General features: G+C 37.4%; 1 protein-coding gene across 1 annotated transcript; it reads left to right on the top strand.

Moving 5' to 3' along the window:
- The first annotated feature begins 473 nt into the window (after positions 1–473).
- Positions 474–13,781, top strand: LOC116179162 (chorion peroxidase-like). The gene is made up of 9 exons (XM_031498876.1): positions 474–648; positions 9,228–9,487; positions 9,534–9,660; positions 9,907–10,130; positions 10,173–10,411; positions 10,459–10,678; positions 10,724–11,215; positions 11,263–13,021; positions 13,073–13,781. The coding sequence occupies exons 2-9, from the start codon at positions 9,442–9,444 to the stop codon at positions 13,224–13,226; spliced, it is 3,261 nt and encodes a 1,086-aa protein (XP_031354736.1). The 5' UTR covers positions 474–648; positions 9,228–9,441; the 3' UTR covers positions 13,227–13,781.
- Positions 13,782–17,170: the final 3,389 nt, after the last annotated feature.

Raw genomic sequence — 17,170 nt, 5'->3', positions numbered from 1 at the left:
GCTAAAACCTTTAAATAAATAATAAATTGGGTTAATAGGTTAACTTCATTTTGAATATTTTACCCTGTTCGAACCGGAAACAAATGATCTTATTTCGAATGAAATAACACCACGAAAATTTGCATGTAGAAAGAGAAAACTGAAGATTTTTATTATCGTCATATGTAAATGTAATGAGCATATAAACGACCTCTCACCTGGTCCCCCCTAATGAACGGAGAGAGTGCATCGGAGGTACGTCTGTAGTGCACCTCGCCTACTTTGCCAAGTCAGTCAGTCAGTGTGTCGGTGGAACACTGGTGCCTTACAAAAATCGCCTCCTGCTCTAATGACATTATCAAAAATGGCTTTGTGCAACGTTTAAAGGTACATCGAAAATAATTGTCGAAATGCTCCAATTTTCTTGTTTTAGCGCATTGCAGATTTTGTTGAGAAAAAATGTCAGATCGCTGCAAATCGTATACGTTAAGAGACGCCAATAACAACACCTACCCTGGGCCACTTCAAGGTACCATCACCGACAGGAATAAAACCAGCGGAGGAAAAAGCGTGCAGGTCACCGCCAAGGTACTTTTTGGATCTGTACACGCAATCGCTCGCCTTAAGCACGACGAAAGGGTGGCGCGCGAAAATAAACGAATATGAGAGGTGAGATTTTTGCAATCTTCATTTGTTTATAACTGCTTATTGCTATGAATAGAACTTGATAGCGAACTGTCTATCCATACGTTGCCCAAAATCTTTCAAAATTTCGAAATTCTTAATTGAAAATATGTTGGAAATCATTCATCGTCCATCGCGCTCCCAAAAATGTATTTCCGTTCACAGCTTGAATTTGTATTTATATAATTTGAGCTCTCTCAGATTTTGATGGAGAAAAACAATAATTCTTCTAGGGGACCAAAATTAAAAATTTTCTCGTTTTACAATTTTTTTTCAAAAATCCTTTCGCAAACGTCGTAGTAACATCATTAAAAATATTTTAATTGTTCTTATTTATACAGTATGTCGCAAGTTGGGGAAAAGTTATTCTGTGTAAAAAGTCCAAAATTTTAATTTTCCTCTAAAATGTAGGGTTTTCAAATTTTAAAAAAAAGTACCTGTTTAGCAACATTTAAATTTTGTCCACATTTTTACAGATCATTTATCATGAGATAAATTCGCTAAACTAAAAAAATTTACATGGAGCGTATCCACAATGCTATATATTTGTCAATAAAATCACTTATTTTATAGCAGGTGTAAATTGACATTTTAATCGGTTTGAACGAGTAGACTAAGTGTCTGTTTAACGGTAAGGATGATTGATCCCTTTAACGGCAAGGGTAGAGAAAATGAAACAAATTGTGCATTATGTCATATTATGTCAATGTGACGCGGAGCACGAAATAAAATGAAGTTCCGAACAGAATACAATATTGTTTCTATGGAAACGACGAGAGAATGTAGGTTTGCTATTTTGGACGTCTAAATTAAGTACCTACGGAATTTTCAGAAGTGCTATAGTGATTTCTCAGGCTTCTGCTATAAAATAAAAGGAAACTAACCATTTCGTGAAACTTAATTCACTCGTGGCTACGTTAAAATATCCCTTTATAGTTTTGTATAACAACTACATAGGTCTGTCACCGCATTTTTATTAGCAATGACCGTTTATTATTATTTTGTCGATTTTTTTCTTTTGCTTGGTTGTGAGCATGTAGTTAGGGTTGTTTTAAGTCTCTTTGAAATACTCTAAAATGCAAAAAAGCGAAAAGAAATTTGATTCCCTTCAACAAAGCACGATATATTAATAGTCTCATTTTGAGTCAGTTAGCTTGGTAAAAATTCAGTATATTCCCCACAAATACCGTCAAGAATGTGGTATTTGGTCTTCAGCTTTGGGCTTTGGCGCAATACAATTTTTTGCACTTTTACTTTATTTACTTACGCATCCTACTATAAGAATTTCGACTAAATTGCACCCACAAATAAGAAAATTGACGTATGCGCAGTACGACTTTTGGCACGACCATTTTGTTTGGTTACCTTGGTCTACTAAGAAATTGATCTGTTTCTTCAATGATTGCTGCGATATAACACTGAAACAGTAATTTCATTGGCATTCTCCAAGTGTGTGTTAGACATTGAAAATCGCTTAAAAAATTGGTGACAGAGATAGAAGACTTTCCTCAGCAAATTCGGGGTTGCTGAATCTATAAAAAATTAATCTGTTTCTCAAATTAACACTGAGCTATTTCGCTGAAACGCTAATTTCATTGGCGTTCTCAAAGTCATTGAAAATCGCCGAGTAATAATTTGTGACAGAGATAAAAAACGTTCCGCAGCAAATTCGGGGTTGCTGAATTTGAAAAAAATTAATCTATTTTTAAACTGAATGCCGAACCATCTCACTGAAATACTAATTTCATTAGTCTTCTCCAAGTGTGTCTTATTAATGGACCGCTTACTAAAAATTTGTGAAAGGATAGCAGACTTTCCTTGGCATATAGGGGGTTGCTGAATTTATAAAGAAATCAGCCTGCTTCTTAAATGAATGCTGAGCCATCTCACTGAATCATTGATTTCATTGGCATCCCCCAAATGTGTGTGTCATCGCTGATCAATAACTTGTGACAGAGATAGGAGCAAATTCAGGTGTTTTTGTAAATAAATGGATCTGTTTCTCAAATAAATACTGAAGCACCTCACTGAATCACTGATTTCATTGACATTCTCCAAGTGTGTGTCATTCATTGAAAATCGCCGATCAATAACTTGTGACAGGAACAGAAGACCTTCCTCGGCAAATTGGGGTTGTTAAATTGGTAAAAAAATGAATTTGTTTCTCAAATGAACGTTGAGCCATTTCAGTGAATCACTGATTTCATTGGCATTCTCTAAAATGTGTCATTAATTGGAAATCGATGATCAATAATTTGTGACAGAGATATGAGACTTTCCACAGCAAGTTCGGTGTTGCTGAATTTGTAAAAAATGAATCTGTTTCTCAAATGAACGCTGAGCCATCTCACTGAATCACTGATATCATTGGTATTTTCCTAGTGTGTCATTTATTGAAAATCAATATCAATAATTTGTGGCAGAGATAGATCACTTTCCTCAGCAAATTCAGTGTTCAGTAATGTTTAAAAATGAATTTGTTTCTCAAATTATTGGTGAGACATTTTGCTGAAATAGTAATTTCATTCAACTTCTCCAAGTGTGACATTCATTGAAAATCGCGGAGCAGTAATTTGTGATAGAGATAGAAGACTTTCCTAAGAAAATTTGGGGTTGCTGAATTTGTAAAAAATGAATCTGTTTCTCAAATGAATACTGATCTCACTTTCAATGACATTCTTCAAATGTTTGTCATTCATTGGAAATCGCTGATCAATAACTTGTGACAGAGATAGAAGCAAATTCGGGGTTGTTGATTTTGTAAAAAAAGGATCTGTTTCTCAAATAAATACTGAGGCACCTCACTGAATCATTGATTTCATTGTTATTCTCGAAATATGTGTATCATTCATTGAAAATTGCCGATCAATAATTTGTGACAGAGATAGAAGACTGTCCTCGGCAAATTGGGGATTGGTGAATTTGTAAAAGATGAATCTGTTTCTCAAATGAACGTTGAGCCATCTCACTGAATCACTGATTTCATTGGCATTCTTCAAATGTGTCATTAATTGAAAATCGATGATCAATAATTTGTGACAGAGATAGGAGACTTTCCTCAGCAAGTTCGATGTTGGTGAATTTGTAAAAAATGAATCTGTTTCTCAGATGAATGCTGAGCCATAATTACTGATATCATTGGTATTTTCCAAGTCTGTCATTTATTGAAAATCTCTGATCAATAATTTGTGGCAGAGAACACTTTTCCCAACAAATTCCGTATTGCTGAACTTTAAAAAATGAATCTGCTTCTCACATTTTTGCTGAGACATTTTGCTGAAATATTAATTTCATTCGCATTCTCCAAGTGTTTGACATTCATTGAAAATCGCGGAGCAATAATTTGTGACAGAGATAGAAGACTTTCCTCAGCAAATCCGGGGTTGCTGATTTTGTAAAAAATTAATCTGTTTCTCAAATGAATACTGAGCCATCTCACTGAATCGCTGATTTCATGGTCATTCTCCAAGTGTGCGTCATTCATTAAACATCGCCGATCAATAATTTGTGACAAAGATACAAGACTTTTCTCAGCAAATTCATTGAAAATCGCAAAGCAACGATTTGTGACAGAGATAGAAGATTTTCCTCGCCACATTCAGAGTTGCCGAATTTGTAAGAAATTAATTTGTTACTCAAATTAGTGCTGAGCCATTTCGCTAAAACAGTAATTTCATTGACATTCTCAAGTGTGTTAGTAATTGAAAATCTCTTTAAAAAATGGCGACAGAGATAGAAGACTTTTCTCAGCAAATTCGTGGTTGCTAAATTTGTAAAAAATTAATCTGTTTATAAAATGAAAGCTGAGCCATTGCGTTGAAAACTAATTGTGAATTCATTGGCTTTCTCCAAGTGTGTGTAATTCATTGAAAATCGATAGCGATAGAAGAGTACCTTCAGAAAATTTGGGATTAACGACAGAAATAGCTGGATGATTTTCTTCTTAGGGGTGACAATTTTCTCCTTTTTGTGACTAAAAAACACATTTGAAATTTTTGAAAAATCATTTAAAACAACCGAAAAACTGAAAATGTCAAATTTGGTTTTCACTTTCCCTTGCTTCCCTAGCTATGGGCACGTTTTTCGGAGAATTTGTATCTGTTAGAATGTCCATAGCACAATAGATCTAAAGGCTATAGACTTATTACTTTCTTATTTCTTATGGGCGCCATATTGGAGCAAAAAAAAGAAAAATAATGAAGTGTCACACTGTATACTTTTACTTAAATTTACAAGAAACATTTCAAAATAAGAAGTTTTTTAACAAAACTTCCACGAGAAACTAGATTTTACTGAATCAGCATGGCTATGATAACGATGGATTCAAATGAATTTTTTTTTGTCCGCCTCATTTCGTAAAAATCCAAAATGGCTTCAATAAAAAATAAGAAAGCTTCTACATCTAGAATGTTATGAAAATTCTGATAACAGGTTTCTCGGAAAAAAGTGCCCATAGAAGGTGCTAACAAGAGCCGTCCATCTCTGACCGTTTGAGCTAGGGAACGACATTTTCAGTTTTTCGACGATACCTCAGTTATTTTCAAAGATTTATCAAAAATTTCAAACAACCAAAAAGAGGTAACTTTGTCTTCAATTAACCTACACTCAACACTACGGAGATCCCAATGGTGAGCCGCATATTTAAACTACACCCTGTACATATTTATTCAAAATCCTGGAACACTTCAAACTTAAATTATAAATTGACATTCCTCAATGAAAAGATGCGATCCCTATCTTTAACCCTTTTCGAGTGAGTGTTGCAAAACCAAAATTTTTAAATTGAAATGGGCATGAGATATATCGTTTGAAAGGTCTCTTAATTCTCTATCCAAAATTGTTATTATTTTCAAATTTATTGCAAAAATAAAAACATCTGATTATCGACATTGGCTACATTACACTAATATGTAGGTAATACTTAATTATTTATAATAGAAATTAAAAAAAATTAATACCACTGAGGCAAATGTTCAAAATGCTCACCACGAACGTCTCCTAGCATTATTAAACATATCAGGCGTGACCGACCTAGTCGTAATATTTGCAATAAATTTGAAAACAGTAACATTTTTGGATAGAGAATGAAGAGACCTTGCAAGAGATATACAATAACAAGCCTATACCTCCCATTTAAAAAATTGGGGGTAGTAACTGTCACAGGAAGGGGGTTGAAGGTAGAGATCATCTCATCACGTTAAAGAATGTCAATTTTAAATTTAAATTTGACGTGTTCGGGAATCTCTATAAATTTGTACAGTGTGACCCATTTTGGTTGAGACTGCAGTGTATTTCAGCTGTTTTTAAAGATAGAGACTTGCGGTCTTAGCGACTTATGCCACTTTTATGTGAAACTTTTAATGCCGCAAACAGAATCAATCTCGGTACGCTTGTTTCCGAGATAGAGGGTGAGAATCAAAAGTTTGACTTTTTGGGATGTTATCATATCTTACTACCCATTTAAAAACTGATTATTGTAGATATGTTTATAAAAAATGTTTGCGCCGCCGTTTCTGATTTGACGCAAAATTGGTATTTTTTAAAATGCTTTTCCCTGAATATCTTAACGTCCATTTTTTGCATTATTCTTCCTGATTACATCGATGTATCACAACCTATATTTTTGTGAACCAAAAATAAAAACCTTATTTTTTACGGTTTTTAAAAAGTAAACCATGGATTCATGGATATTTTGTTTTGTTTATTGTATCCATGGCAACTAGGATCAATCAATAAAAAACGCTGATAGTAGAAGAATGCCATTTCAACATTTTCAAAAATATGATACAATATAATACATGATTATACAAAAAAGTATACCTTTAAGTTGTGACACGTCACTGTAATCATGACAAAGAATGCAAAAATTGACGTTAAGATATACAAGGATGTTGCACTTTTGGTTTTCATCTTGTATCTTATGAACAAACGTAGCTAGATTGATTTTGTTATTGTGGCATTCAAAGTTTCACTAAAGATATAAGGCAGTCTCAACCAAAATAAGACACGGTACAGTAACAGGAATAATGAATTTGTTCCATTTGATTTTTCCATGCTGTATGTACTGGATAAGTGGCAGTCTCTCACAGTTTCCAAAAATTCCTACTGCAAGTAAATCTTGTCAATTAATTGACGTGAAAGTTTCTATTGCTCTATAGATTTACCGCACGAGCTAAAGTCTGAGATATTAAATCCACAGAACGTGCGCAGTTAAAAATTATAGTTGTTTACAATATTGAAATTAACCCAATTAACCAATTTCGAATGTATATTGAAGATTAAACATACAATATCAACATGTGAAATCGGGAATTGTGTTTGGATTTAGATTCCTCCACTTCAAAGGTGAACTTGAGCCCAGGGTTGCTTTTACTTGGGGGGTGAATGCCACCCCTTCTCGGAGTGGAAAAAAGATACGTTCAAAATAAGTCCGGAAATTGAGTAATTTTATAAGCAACTTTTGTTCTATAGAGTTTTTTCACTAAGTCATTAGTATTCGAGTTATTTGCGAGTGAAGACAAAAAAAACACGTTTTTCAGACGGTTTTTCGCAAATAACTCCAAAAGTAAGTATTGTATATTATGTATATGTAACTTATGAATATTTTTTAAAGTGTTGAAAAAACCTCTCTTGTTGTTTTTATAAGAAAAGTTCCTACATCAAAACTAAGTGAGTTATGCTCAAAATAAGGTTGGTCCTTTTTTTTGGTAAAAAAATCGAGGAAATCGCCCCCTAATTAGCACCCCAATTGTAATTAAGCGTTACCGGTTTACAGTTTACTTTATTTATGTATTGTTTTCACCCCTAAAAAATAAACAGCAACCAACGGCACAAGTCCAATTTTGAAGTGGAGGGTAAGAATAACCTAAATCCAAATTTCCATGCAAATCAGTGGAGGTCAAAGTATTCTATGACATTGTTTTAATTATAACTGTTTTAGAGGTAAGATTTAGGGGTAAAATCTTAAGTTATGTTGTTTAATGTTAATTGATATTTATTCACTCCTTTAAAAGATGATTTAAATCAATTTCCCGCTTTAATTTACAATTAGCTATACGATTTTTTCTAATAGGGGTAGTTTTTTCCCCTAAAAAATAAAAATCAACCCTGGGCTCAAGTTAAACTTGAAGTGGAGGGTAAGTAGAACCATTGAATAAAAACACTATAAGAAGCATAACCCCGTGGAAATAAAGCACGACAGAGATTGAACTGAGAATATAATGGGAACACTGTCGATAGTGTCGATTCTTGAACTGAGAAGAATGAAAATTTGCTTTCCCCCTATTTACCTCAAAGAGAGTTCGGGGTCCCAACCAATGCGGGTACAAGGGGATATGTCGCGCTTTCTTCCATAAGCGTTAGGCTTCTTTATAGTGTTTTTATTCAATGGTAGAACCTAAATCCAAATTTTCATGCGATTCGGTGGAAAATTACACAGTATCGCCGTATTCCACGTTCATTTACTGGCCTACCATTTTCATTCCATCATTTTAGCTCCCATGACAGAGGCCGTAAAACTTTATCTGTCATTTTACCGGCGGCACCTGTCACTTTTCCGCCCGCACTTCTCATATTGGTAAATATGTCTATAATGACCCCTATGATCACTGACAGGTTAACATCAATCAAAAGTTCCATATGAAAATTGAAATTTTATACTAAAATATGAGTTCGGGTAAAATTTAGTACAAAACTCGTCAGTAAAATGACATTACTTGACTCGGACATTAAAAAGTACTCGGCCCCTAATATTTCCTCGTCAGTAATATATCATTTTCCTGACTTTTATATAAATAACTATTCTTCTGTCTTCGCAGAACAATTTGCTAAACTTTATAAATTTTGGAAATAAAAACATGATACAGTTTTGGCCCTCCCTAGTTTGTAGGTGCTCACCTCATTTTCATTATACATTTTTTTAACTACAGATAAGGCGAATGGAATCTGGATTTCTCTTTAGTTCTAGGATGCAAATTAGCGTACGTTCAAACCTTGACATTGGCAAATGATAGGTGAAAGTTTTGTATTTACGCGATCTTTTGGAGAAGAAAATTTTCACTCGATAGATATCCTACTTTCTTAATGTCCAGGTGCATCTATACGCAATTTGAGTTTGTGTAAGTGTAGTTAATTGCGGATATAAAAAGTAAGGTGGGTAATTTATGCCGTGCGCGGGTAACTGTACTTTTAAAAACATCCTGGAGCCTTTAAATTTTGTTATTATTTTCTCATTTGCGCTTTTTTGTTTGTTTAAACGGCGCGCGGAAAAAGCGAGAATCATGCGAAATCTAACAGGATCTGTTTGTAGTAATTAAGAGATTGGACGATTCTCGTTCGACAAAAAAATTAAAAGTTCGCAACCGGAGGCTATACAGGATGAAATCGTGTAACTGTTCATTGCAAAGGCGATTTTACATTTTGCACTTAGTATACATGCACGTTCTCGCAAAGTATCTTCGACGAATAAGGGTGCTTGCACAACATCATGATGAGGTGCGTTTCGGATTACAACACGAGAAAGTGAGGCTTCTTGCGGCATCGCTAATTGCACTCATTTGTTTCAGAGCACAATATTGCACGCAATTAGCTCTTACGGCGCGACTAATTGTTAGTGTAATTTCGTATCGAGACTTATACAATGCGGAGGTACACCCCGCATATAAACTAGATGACCAAATAACTAACAACACGTACGACTTACGACAGACCAATGACTCAAGACTTCTGGACCGTATTCAAAAACAAATCGAGGATGCCGTCGAGTACGGCCTACAACAAATGCGCGATCTTTACCTCTTGAAGGAGCCGGAGTTTTACAAGAAAGGTACCTATACTTCCAGATAACTGTGGGTTAAAGTGATAAATTTTAGGATTATATTTGGATCAAAATCATCCAGCATACTTATTGGCTTCATTCAGGAATCCTAGCGAAAAAACACTGCATTTGGCCCGCTACGGTTACGCCGCCCTAGAAGCACGAAGCAAATTGTCGCAACTGTAAGTAAATGATATAAGAAGTAAATGCTTTGGTTTCAGTTCGTTTCAGATGCGACCTCCTTGTTACAGTCGAAAGCTTTCGTCAAATTTTAAATATTAATTTTGAAGAATTGTAGAAATTTAATAACGTAAATAGTAAAAAGAAAGTCCACAGTAAACGGCCCGCAATAATAAATTGGCGCAATTAATTTAGTTTCTATGCACCAGTTCGGGTGGGGGTCACTTTTAGTTGAATATAATGAGGAGTTCCTTCAGGTACGCCGACAGTCTCTCGCGAGAAGTGCCGTATGTGCAAAGTATACGCTCGAAGAGGCTCCTGGACGAGTGTCCTTTGAGAGGCTTTCCAAGATGTCCCAAAGGATTCGAACGTTATCGAGCTGCTGATGGCACCTGCAATAACTTTCGCCATCCATGGCGGGGTGGCGCAGTTCTACCCATGCAAAGGTTTTTACCGCCGCACTACGATGATGGTAAGTGCAGTAAGTGTTGTCAGTGTTACATGTAGTTAGTAGATATCCAAACGGTTCGCCAATCCGTTCTTGGTGGCCCTCTTCCATCGGCGCGTGACATAAGCTCCTTAGTCCATCGCGATGTTCATCAGGAAGTGGATGCGATTACATTAATGTTCATGCAGTGGGGACAATTTCTGGATCATGACCTTACATCATCGGCCCAAGCGCGTATGTTTAATAGATCGGTACCACGTTGCTGTGAAAATGGAGGTGTTGGGACGTTGCCACCTGAATTAACGGTACTCTTACTATTGACCATTTCAATTATTATTAATAAATGTTTTAGCATCCGGAATGTTTACCAATACGCGTCTCCGGCGACGATTGGTTTCTCAGCCAATTCGGAATACGATGCATGGAATTCGTTAGGAGCGCCCCGACGTCAAGGATTGATTGCGATTTGGGATGGCGGGAACAAATAAACCAGGTCACATCGTACATCGATGCGTCTACAGTATACGGGAGTGACCCTGATGTTTCCGATTTGCTTCGCACATTTGAAAGAGGTAACTCGTAAATTTCTGGCACCTTGTGCATATGATCTTGAACAGGTCAGCTTCGTTACGGACGGTCACGCAATCAAGGCCCTCTACAACCACCCGATCCACCGAGGGGTGAATTATGCAGGCTTGGGGCGATTACTACAGATTGCTTTCGAAGTGGGGATTTAAGGGCAGGCGACCAACCTGCCTTGGTTGCTTTACACACGGCATGGCTGAGATACCACAATCGTTTGGCAGAGAAGCTGGTCAGCTTAAATCCACACTGGAGCGACGAAAAGGTGTTCCAAGAAGCTAGGAAGATTATTGGAGCTTTTGTCCAGCACATCACATATCGAGAGTTCTTGCCAATATTACTTGGCAAAGAAGTTATCGAATTGTTTGGTTTGGAACTGGAACCGAAAGGTTATTACAAGGGGTATCGCTCAAAAACAAATCCTACGATTGCCAACTCTTTTTCCACGGCCGCATTCCGTTTCGGGCACAGTTTAGTGCAGAAATCTTTTGTTCGCACTGATAAGAGACATCGCATAATCCGGAACAGTAAGTCTGTCGTATTGTAAATGCTTGTCGGAAGCTTACGTTTTTAGATGTTACGTTGCACAACGAGCAAGTTAACGTTGAGAACATTTGGAGTTTGGGATCGGTCGATCGTCTTCTGCTAGGATTGAGCAATCAACCGATCCAGAAACGTGACGAATTTATCACATCCGAATTAACCAATCACCTTTTCCAATCAAACGGGGGGCGATTTGGTATAGATTTAGCAGCTGTTAACATTCAAAGGGGCAGAGACCACGGATTACCGTCGTATACGTCGTGGCGGAAACCATGCGGTTTAATTTCGCTTAAAACCTGGACGGATTTTGAGAAAGTAATGTCAAAAAGTACAATCAATCGTTTCAAATCACTTTATAAACATTTTGACGACATTGACTTGTTTTCGGGCGGATTGGCTGAGAGACCGGTGCGTGGAGGCATAGTAGGACCGACCTTTGCTTGCATTATCGCCCAGCAATTCTCAAACCTTCGCAAGGGCGATCGGTTTTGGTACGAAAACGGCGACTTCGAGTCGGCCTTTACGCCGGCGCAACTGCAACAAATACGACAAACAACCCTTGCACACGTGCTTTGTAAGACATTAGACGAAATTGAGACCATACAACCCTTCGTGTTTCTTTCGGTCGACCATTCCCACAACTCGAGGGTTTCGTGTAACGATCCTTCCGTTAATAACTTTGATTTAAGCGCTTGGGCAGAAAAACCCCGAGAAGACGTCGATACCTTTTTAAGAGAAGGGGTCGACTACGACTTCGACTTACATGACATCGAAAGCCGCAAATCAACAAAACGTAAAAAGACGAAGACGACAACAAAACCGACCTTCACCAACAATAACATACGGTACGAACCATTAAAAATTAAACTGAAAAACGTGACCACGACCATCGTACATTTAAACAAGAAGAACCAATACGGACAACCACTGACGGTAATCAGTTCCAAACCTATAATTGCAAATGACCAAAAACCGACACACATTTCTTCAAAACGGCCTACTTTCTCACAACAACGACCAACGGTACAACAAACTCCTAACGTCGACGGATACCTACTAGGTTTTCCGGCTTCGGCAACTGACCCACCACAGAACTACCCCAAAAACCGACCTTCATCTTACAGCTTTAACATTAACATACAAATCTCACCGCCCGACGAAGACAACATACGAAAACCATACCCGGAAAAAATATCAGGAGGAGGACACGACCGATTTCACTTCGACATACAATCGACCAACAAGTTTGACACAAGACCCGGCTACAATTACCAACCTTACGCGACCAAAAAACCCGACTTTGGACCTCCGCGACCGTTATACCAACCACCTAAAGAGACGCTATACGAAAAGCTCCCCTTCGCGACTTCACCTAAACCCTACACCTACAACATTTACGCGAATAAATTTACGACGACCCGACCCGTGACCATACCCTCGTACTTATACTTACAAGAAGAAGACACTTACAACAACCCGACCTACAACAAACCTCACAGACCGAACTACGAGCCTACAGAGGTCGTATATTACCCAGTCTTAAACGAGCAATCGTACGCAAGGCCTATTTACCACCACGCGCCTTTAAACTCGACCAAATCTCTTGACGACAAAAAATTTATAAAAATATCATCGATTCGCGGTCAGAAAATTACCTCAGCAGAAGACATGAAACGTCCCATTTACATATCGGTTCAGCAAAGGGAGGGAGAAATTGAACTGGAAGACTACGACTCTGGAAGTGGTAATCCTTCCCTGCTGCAGGTGGATATTGCCCCCAGCGAGGTCAGGTGAGCTTTCGCGTTTTTGTTTTGGTGCACGCGTTTTTACTGTGATTTCAGAGCGCACGAATGGCGAACGTACGACGAGATTGGGGACGTACAGCCCGCCGTACCTTTGCTTGAAATCATGCGCATCAATACAAGTACGCTATGTGCTAATGAAATACCGCATCCCATAGAAGTTGAGTTTTCCTCCCTTGTAGACTCCTACTGACGCAACTTAAGACATGACATTAACATTATACGTATACGTAAAGCTATGGTTTATTGTTCTGTAGGATATTAAGATTAATAATCAAATTAGTGTAAGCGTGACTTAAAAATTTTTTGAATCATAGTGTGTTTCCTAGTCATTTATTTTTTTACTGACTGAACTGACCGACCCCTTCGACATGTGTGGGTGTGTGTTTGAATGTTTTTCTCAGGGTTCTAATGAATCATTATGGCTGTTACACTTGTGATTTTCTTAGACAAACTAACTACCCCTACCGACTGACTTGACCAAGACGACAATACGAAATTTATGTTACTAGTAATTACCCGTTAATTTTTTTTTTGAGGAGGTATAGTAAAGTTATATAGATTAAGTTGTATAATTTCCAGCTGTTACGCTGCCACTGGTGATATTGTTACACTACATATTATGTAGAATAGATAGGCCATGAAAATATTTATTTATTTACTTTAATATATATCACATATTATTTTATTTATGGTACTGTTTATGTATTACTACAATATTTAGGTAGATTTAAGTTACGTATCCATTTTCCTGTTTTATATCTTTCAAACTATATAATCTACAATAATAACTATAGTATCTATACTACCGTCTTTGGGTATTGCTATCACAAATCGGGTGCCTAGGTTACTAATACAATTGTTTTCACCCAAGTAACGAATCTGCTGAGTTTCGAAGGCCACATTAAATTTTTTGCGATCAAAATTTTAAAAGTTGTGGTTCCAATTCAATTCAAAACCTCGTTACAAGCTGCCTACACATTCGCCGAGCTCCAGTGATGAAACGACCGTAACGAGACCGAAGCGTTAACTCTCTTTTTTAAGGTATAGCTGTAGAAACATCGTCCCTCATTCACCGGCACGATGGTTTTGAGAACCGGCAACACTGTAGTGGTTCGACTCTTATCCGCTTGAACACTCGCTTCTTATCTTTACGCGCTTTATTTTCTCGCAGATTAGTTCCGATTGGATTAGAGCCGACTATGAATCATAAAAAACCGGGTTTGGGACTAGTCGGGCTAACTCATCGGCTTTGTCTTTACGTTCTGTTCCAGAATGCCATATGAATCCATACGAGCTCAAGGGTGTTGCTGCTTGATACTCTTGTTTTAATGTGGAAGATGAATACAAACTAATTCAACCAAATGATAACTTTCTATTTTATTTATTAATTGACAATTACTCTCAGCCGACTACTATCTATACATTCTAACACTCCGCCACGATTCAATTTTAATCCTAAATATTTGAATCGCTTACTTTACATCTAATCAACAGAACAATAACTATAAAAAAAATAATATCCAGATCAATTTACAAGTCCAATTTTCTTGCATATGTACTGGAATACATTCTTTGACAACCCCTTTGTCATTATGTCGGCCTGTTGCTCTTGCATTTTAATATAACGAAGATTGATGATTTGTTTCTCAATGCAATCACGAATGAAATGATATTTTATATCAATATGTTTTGTTCGTTGTGAAACCTTTTCACCTAAAACGATTTTTATAGCTCCTTGATTGTCTTCATGAATAATCGTTGGTCCATCCAGAGATATACCAATTTCACATAATATACCACGGTACCAGATAATTTCAGCAGCAGCAATCGCCAAAGAAATGTACTCTGACTCCGTAGTTATAAAGCAATGGACGTTTGCTTTCGTGCTGTCCATCCAACTGTTGAACCAAACACTTTGATTATATTTCCTGAAATCGATTTTCGCTCATTTGATTCACTATCATAATCAGCATCGGCAAATCCCTCCAATACTGGTGATTTATAATGGCAGTTGTATAATAATCGCAAATCAAGAGAACTTTTGACATATCTTAATATTCGTTTTGCACCAATCCAATGTTCATCAGTCGCACATGACTGGAATTTGCTGAAGTAACCAACAGCGGCACACAAATCAGGTCTTGTTGCATAAGCTATGTACATAAGACAACCAATCAGTTCACGATAAGGTTTCTTCGTGAATTCTGATTCACTGCGTGTGATCTTCTTGGTTTGATTCTCCATTGGTGTGGCAACCGGATTGCAATTATTCATGTTGAATCTACGTAGAACGTCTTCGAGATATTTGCTTAAATATAATGTCCCAGCATCACGGTTTCTTTGGATATTGATGCCAAGGAAGGTTTTTATTTCACCCATATCTCGCATCTCAAATTCGGCTGCAATCAAACGCTTAACAATCAAAATCTTATCCAAATTCTTTCCAAGCAAAATTAAATCGTCCACATACAATAAAAGTAAGATCATACTTGCCCCACTGCCCATCAAGTACAAACATTGATCATATTGCGAACGTAAGAAACCAATTCTTACAACAAATGTGTGAAAACGCTCATTCCAAACTCTTGACGCTTGTTTAAGTCCGTAGAGAGACTTATTCAATTTGCACACCAATTTGCCTTGGACAAAGCCATCGGGTTGCTCCATATAAATGTCCTCTTCAAGCTTGCCATTAAGAAAAGCAGTCTTCACGTCCATTTGGTGTATTTCCAAATCTCGCTCAACCGCAAGCGCCAGCAAAAGACGTACAGTCGTGATTTTCGCCACCGGTGAATAGGTCTCATTGAAGTCAAACCCCTCTCGTTGCGTGAACCCACGAGCGACCAACCTTGCTTTGTACGTTTCCAATTCTCCTGCAGCATTCCGCTTCCTTGAGAATATCCATTTACAAGTAATGACAGCACGGTTGGATGGTCGTTCAACAAGGGACCAAGTTTCATTTCTTTTTAAAGAATTCATTTCTTCATTGACCGCTTTCATCCATTGATCAGAATCATTTCGTTTTGCAATGTCTCCAAATTTCATGGGAACATCATCAATGAATGCTATTGCATTTAGTGCAAATGCAGAGAAGCATTCGTCCGTATTAAATGAACATGTGGATAGATAATTTTCATGCTCATCATCGTATCTTAATTCAATTGTCGAACTGTCGACCCAGCTACCGAATTTACTTGATGGTTGACGCTTTCGCTTTGAACGTGCTAATTCATTGCCGGAATATAATTCTTGATTATCAAATTCAGTATCAATTCGTCCAACATCTATTACTCCGCCTGAATCAATACTATCCTTTCCTTTACACTTTGTTTTATCTCCAACATCGTCAATCTCCGCCTCGTCAACACCACTCTTCGCTTGATCTGACTCGTAAAATATGTTCGATGATTCATTGCGTTTTGATTCATCGAATATTACATCACGTTTTACAACAATTCGATTCTTTGAAGAATCCCAAAGTCGATACCCATTAACTCCATAACCAACCATCACCATCTTGGTTGATTTTGCATCCAGCTTTTTACGAAGTTGATCAGGAATATGTACATATGCAGGCGAACCAAAAACACGGAATTTTGAAATGTCTGTTTTCTTCCCCATCCAAAGCTCGTATGGTGTTGCAACCGACTGAATCGCTCGAGTTATACTACGATTCATCACAAAAGTTGCACAATATACAGCTTCACCCCAAAATATGCGTTCCATATGTCCATCTTCGAGCATGGACCTTACCCTCTCTATCAACGTTCGATTCATTCGTTCCGCGACACCATATAGTTGCGGTGTATACGAAATCGAATACTGTAATTGAATGCCAGATGCTTCGCATTGTGCCTTGAACCGATTAGATGTGTATGCACTAATTTGTCGAAGTTGAGGAAATGTTCAGTTAGATTACTTGAATCTTCACAACGTAGCAGTAACATTCGCTTTCTTACACTTATTTCTGTTGCTATACTTGTTCTTTCAAACGTTGTACGAAGCGACTGTATCATTGCAAATGCTGTTTTCCGTTCCTTCAAATACTCTAAATGCGAATCCGCAACACGACGAGTTATTTGTAAACGACATGCGCGATCTTCCTTAATGATTTTCGCAATTTCCACATTATTT

Source organism: Photinus pyralis, unplaced genomic scaffold (assembly GCF_008802855.1).
Source record: "Photinus pyralis isolate 1611_PpyrPB1 unplaced genomic scaffold, Ppyr1.3 Ppyr1.4_LG8, whole genome shotgun sequence".
NCBI lineage: Eukaryota > Metazoa > Arthropoda > Insecta > Coleoptera > Lampyridae > Photinus > Photinus pyralis.
Note: the sequence above shows the minus strand (reverse complement) of the source record. Positions and strands in the feature narration are given on the sequence as shown.

Bases quoted from the DNA above. Each gene is read 5' to 3' on its own strand.
- LOC116179162 (XM_031498876.1), top strand. From the start codon at position 9,442: ATGCGCGATCTTTACCTCTTGAAGGAGCCGGAGTTTTACAAGAAAG. The intron at 11,216-11,262 runs GTAAGTCTGTCG...TTACGTTTTTAG, and splicing joins ACATCGCATAATCCGGAACA to ATGTTACGTTGCACAACGAG. The intron at 13,022-13,072 runs GTGAGCTTTCGC...CTGTGATTTCAG, and splicing joins ATTGCCCCCAGCGAGGTCAG to AGCGCACGAATGGCGAACGT.